Raw genomic sequence first — 5670 nt, 5'->3', positions numbered from 1 at the left:
TTCCCTAAGGAAATTTAATATTCGCCCAATAAATCAACGCAATAATTTCTCTGTTAGAGGAGAGGTTAGAAGGGGACGTTTGAGGTGTTAATTTCATGTTTTTGCTTCCCATGGTTCAGCTTGTGGAGAAAGTTTTAATTTGTTTCGATCTGACTGGGATGCAATTTTTACAGCTCTTCCATTGATGCACCTAGAGTTTCATCTTTTCAAGTTTCAAACTCGAGTACACCATGCTAGAATTTCACCTGTAAGGACTTTTCAAATTCCAAAAAAATAAAGTTGGGTTTTTCGATATTGTGATTTTGTGTTAGTATGGTGAAAGCTTTGTGATTTCTTTTGTTAAAAAATAGTTATGTTATCATTGTTAGGTGACCATTATTTACTATATCAAACACAGGGTAAAAACTAAGCGATCCAAGAAATAACCATCCCACCTAATTTTTTCCGTTTTAAACGAAGAGGTTAATTAAAAAATGCAATGGATCATATTTGGTATGGTATAAACCTAACAATTACTTATCCAAGCGACAGAAAAGCCTGCTCCATTGGACAAATAGGCCTCTAAAACAACATGTATCATAAACTCAAAACTTATAGTACGATTCCTTCCAGCCATATGAGGTTTCTACGATAAAATAAACATTTTCAAGGAAAAAACTAAGAACGCAGAACTAAATACTTAACCAAATGAATTGTAAAATGGTTAAGCAATTCTTGGCCTTATCTCAATTCCTTCAACAATCAGGCCTTTCTTTCGACAACCAGTCATCACATCTTGCATCCTTAACTCTATGAAATCATCTTCATTTCCAGTAAAAAACTCACCCAATTCTAATTCAAACCAGCCATCATCTCTAAGTTTAGGAAGTGGTGTATCGCTCGAATCACTATCTTCAGGCCAATGCCAATTAGACTCCATCTGTGTGAAGAAGTTATAGGAGCCCGGAGTAAAAGATAACTCGTCGTATACAAACTCTGGTAGAAATTGAGGATCCGGATGCAAATAAGCAACCCGCACATTTTCGGATTGAACACCAGAAATTCCAACTGAAACCTCCATTTGTCGAGTATCAAACCCATAATCATCTTCAAACTTGTAAACTAAGTTAGCTGCGTAGGAAGTCATTGGTGACAGAATCCCAGCTCTTATTGTGCCCCAAATTTCAAGCCACCATACAATTTTGAGCTGAGCCACTTCTAGAAACCTGCCTTGGCAATCAATAAGACAATTGTCATATATCTATTTAATGAAATATGTTGCTTCAACTTAACTTCAACATTTTCATAAACTAAATGAGATGATATATTGTCATATATATGTCTAAGGCTTGTTTTAGATCATTAATTTTAAAAGGCTTCATTTCTTTCTTAATTTCATGTTCAGTCAAATAATGACACATAAATTTGGACGAAAGGAGTATAAAGGGATAGGCTCCAATTATTAATAAGATATCCGCTGGAAAATGGCAAACCTGGACTCTGGTAGTGATGTCCATTCCCAGTATTCTGGTGTATCACCCCATGCAATAGTAAGATACCTTGCACCTAAGAAGTAGCATTTCTTTCCAGTCGATTTTTCAAGTGAAAAACTCTGTTGAAGCATATATAGTAAGTAGACCAACGAAAGAGAACAAGCGTACAGAAAACACGTACCTATAACGCGTAAAAGTTTAACAAGCTGACAACAAGCTAGAGATGTTTGTTTGTAGAAACAACTTAAAGAATAAAGATATGAACAACAAAGCAGCACTTGCATTATATTTGGCGTAGGGGAATAAATTATGACGACTTTAATGTTAATTTCAAGTTTAATTTTAGCCGGCCTTCCAAGGAAAACAAGAACTTCGTAAGGAGTTATGAGCATAATATTATGGTTACCAGTTGACAATTAACACTAGAAATGACAAGCATACATTTATTAAAACATTTACATTTTTTTTTTTCAACCATGGTGTACGGACCAGCTTGCATGTACCTCGACCTGCTACCTCCCACCAACACTAGTACTGGGTAACTATATCCAACAAGACTTGGGTAGATGGGAAGAAATTACTTAATTTTTTTAAGAACGTCTAATTTTTTTAAGAACGTCCTCGATAACATGACTCTTAGGTTCTCCTATCCTCTAAAACAAGGGGTTTGGATTGCAGACAGACTCAGCCTTTTATTTTAGGGTGAATTGGGACGTTCTATCATATATCCGTGATTATCTTAAATATATTACCGTTACATTTTTGTAGAATGGTAAATAACACTAAATTGTCCCAAAAGTACAACTACGGTACTTTTCGTAATGTATCAACATTTTAGAGCAGAGCTAAGGAATGATGTACGTGAGCAGAGCTAAGGAATGATGTATCAATACTAAATAAGCGATTTTTCTACTCATTTTCTTGTGTTTCGTTCACATATATTCAAAGCAAAACACTATGAGATTTTTGAATTCAGAGTGCAATTCTGGTGGTGAGGTAGGCAGGGTGGGAGGTGGAGTAGGGGGGTAGGGTAAGGTGGGGTAGGCCGGGGGGAGTAGGTTGGGGTGGGGTTGGGGTTGGCAGTAGAGCGGGGGGAGTAGGTGGGGGTGAGGTTGGGGGTAGCGCGGGGGTGCATGGTAGGTCGGGGGTAGGCGGGGGAAGGTAGGGGGGAGGTCAGGGGTACGGTTGGGGGTAGGGGCTGGGTGAGTTAGGCTGGATAGTGCGAGGATGGGGATGGGGATGTGTTGATGTGTTTTTATTGATCCAGAAAATGTTTTCCCTCAAATTGTTAAGAAAACTTTTCTCCTATTTTGAGAAAAACATTTTTAGAAAAACATTTTCTATCGTACCAAACACACCTAAAATCAAGACCTCTATATGGGCGATTTTAATCCATCTGAAAATAAATTTCAAGAAAATAAAAAGAACTTGCGTGAACATCGTATAGAAAAAATAATCATCCTAATTGGATTCACCTTACCAAATGACTTCACTTTTCAAATTCAACATTCTTTTTTTTTTTGGAAAAGGTTCAAATATGCCATCGAATTATCGGAAATGGCTCATTTATGTCACTCGTCAATAGTTTAACTCATTTATGCCATCGAACTATCGAAAATGGCTCATTTATGCCACTCATTAATAGTTTGACTCCTTTGTGCCATCGCCGTTACCAAAATGACTCATCCATGCCATTTTTTATTAACGTTGGTTTTACAATACCAGATATGATACGTGACCTCCAACTAGATGGTTGTGGGAGGGTCGGGTGTATGGGTCGGATTTTTTTATTAATTTGGGATTTAAAATTGGGCTGATTTAATTAAGTGACATAGACCTCTAACTGGAGGCCACGTGTCATAACTAGTATTATAAATATACAACGAAATTAAGAGGCTCAACACATAGTATATATACATAAAAAAGTTCTACATAAAAAGTTCTTTTTACATATTTATAGTGTAATTTTTTGGCGAAGGGGTGTCGGACACCCCTTGGATGCATGTGGCTCCGCCACTGGTAACGGCGATGGCGTAAATGAGTCAAACTATTAATGAGTGACATAAATGAGCCATTTTCGATAATTCGATGGAATAAATGAGCCATTTCCCGTAATTCGATAGCATATTTGAGCCTTTTCCGTTCTTTTTTCCCTCTCTACACCTTGTTCAAACTTTTAACAATTTTACGTTCCAACTATTTCCAGAAGAGGATAGAAATGTTAATATTCAAATCTAGTTTCAAAAGAAAAAAAAATAATGAAAAAAATCAATATAGTAAAATAGCAAGCAGCAAGTTAGTTACATGTTTTTTTCTGATTTTCACTTTTACGTACCTTGCGACCTTCATCAATTAAGATGGGATGATGGGAGAGATAAACATATAGATCCTTGAGTGATCGAAAATCGGGGATCGGAGTCGGTGATCCGGCAATGATGGACTGATAATCCGACGGCAGGAATTTTTCCCAGACAGAGTCAGAATCAGCAGCGGATTGGAGAGATGGAGAGACTAAGGAAAGGCGGCAAACGTCCCTCGGGCTCGTTAAGGACAAAATCTCAGCGATACATCCCTCCGGTAGCATCCACAGACAAGTACTACTACTACAACTCCTCTTATCTTCTTCACCTTTCTCTTTCTCCATGAGTGTTTTTCCTATCACAAACTAACTTGTTTAAGACTAAGTGTTGTTTGATTAGGTCTAATGCTGCTACTTATACTCATAATAATGTTTTTTCTTTTGCCAAGATGTAGATAATCTGTAATACAACTTTTTTGGTATATGATTGATTGATATGCCTTCTCAACACATTTTCTATTTCAGAGTTTCTGCCAATTGTGTTGATGAATAAGATCTCCCCACCGTAAACAAAAGATCTGAAAATAGTAATATTTTTAGTAGGAAGCATTTTCCTTAAGCGACCTTGTGCGACATGAATTTAGAGGGCGAGTGAATAAATACTTGATTTTAGTGTGACTATTAAGTTATACCCTCATTTTTAATTTTTATTTTTTTAAGTCTACTCACTTCGGAAAAACGTCAGATATTTGGAGATTAGTTTTAGGCATAATGTCTGAGTGTCATATGGTTGAAGTTCATGTGTTTTTGTCTGAGTTCAGGCAGAGGCAACTTCTGGCACATATGACTGAAGATAAGCTATTTTTGCTTTAACTTTAACCATATGCGGCTGAAAGTCACTCATTTTTGTCTGAAATTCGGCCTAACTTCAAACCCTACATGTTTGAAATTGTTTAGGTAGGCATGAAAAAGAATAAAAAATTGGTAAAAAAAATTATATTTGAAGAATCAAAATAAACCTACTCCAATAGATAAAGGACAATTTTGACCAAATCAAAAGGTTTAAAAACCAAAAGGGAAAATAATTAAGATATTGATATGTGTCATTTTAAAATAAGGATTGGGACCAAAAAAAATTCGGTTATGGCTCTTTTTTTTTTGTTTAAGCATGCGTGCGCCATGTAGCAAAAATAATATTCTTAGATACACTCTGAAAAGGTTGGATTCGCAAAGAATTGCTCTTAATTAACCAATGCGTTACAAGGATTTGATCTCAAATTAAACGGATAAACTATATATTCTGCCTTTTTAAAATATATTCTGCCTTTTTAAAATGATCATAGATCTATCCATTCAAGATCAGGGAGTGCTTCTCTCAGCAGAAATCAATAAAAACGAAATCACAATTTGAAAAAGGAACAATGACGAATTCTAGTTTTTCAATTTGAAAACCATGGAGGTAAGCTATTTTCTACAGATAAATAAATAAATAAATAAATAAATAAATAATATATATATATATATATATATATATATATATATATATATATATATATATATATATATATATATATATATATATCATACGAACACCCCAAAACATTGAAATATAGCTATTCATCACGATTATCCGATTACTAATTTCTCAATCTTTTTGTTTGATACTTCTCTGCCATGTGGCTTATCTATTTTCCCCCCTATTCATACAAAGAAATATATATATTTATTTTCTACAAAAATATCATACGAACACCCCAAAACATTGAAATATAGCTATTCATCACGATTATCCGATTACTAATTTCTCAATCTTTTTGTTTGATACTTCTCTGCCATGTGGCTTATCTATTTTCCCCCCTATTCATGCAAAGAAATATCATAACTTTAACAGCTTGTTTG

At 35.1% G+C, this 5670-nt stretch overlaps 1 protein-coding gene across 1 annotated transcript; it reads right to left on the bottom strand.

The window, feature by feature from the left end:
* Window positions 1-513: 513 nt before the first annotated feature.
* LOC132060503 (putative F-box protein PP2-B12) lies at window positions 514-4627 on the bottom strand. Its single transcript, XM_059453523.1, has 3 exons — window positions 3808-4627; window positions 1473-1591; window positions 514-1205 (listed from the first exon to the last, which is right to left on the bottom strand). The coding sequence occupies exons 1-3, from the start codon at window positions 4114-4116 to the stop codon at window positions 704-706; spliced, it is 930 nt and encodes a 309-aa protein (XP_059309506.1). The 5' UTR covers window positions 4117-4627; the 3' UTR covers window positions 514-703.
* Window positions 4628-5670: the final 1043 nt, after the last annotated feature.

Source organism: Lycium ferocissimum, chromosome 6 (assembly GCF_029784015.1).
Source record: "Lycium ferocissimum isolate CSIRO_LF1 chromosome 6, AGI_CSIRO_Lferr_CH_V1, whole genome shotgun sequence".
Classification (NCBI taxonomy): domain Eukaryota; kingdom Viridiplantae; phylum Streptophyta; class Magnoliopsida; order Solanales; family Solanaceae; genus Lycium; species Lycium ferocissimum.
This window is presented reverse-complemented; position numbering and strand designations above follow the sequence as displayed.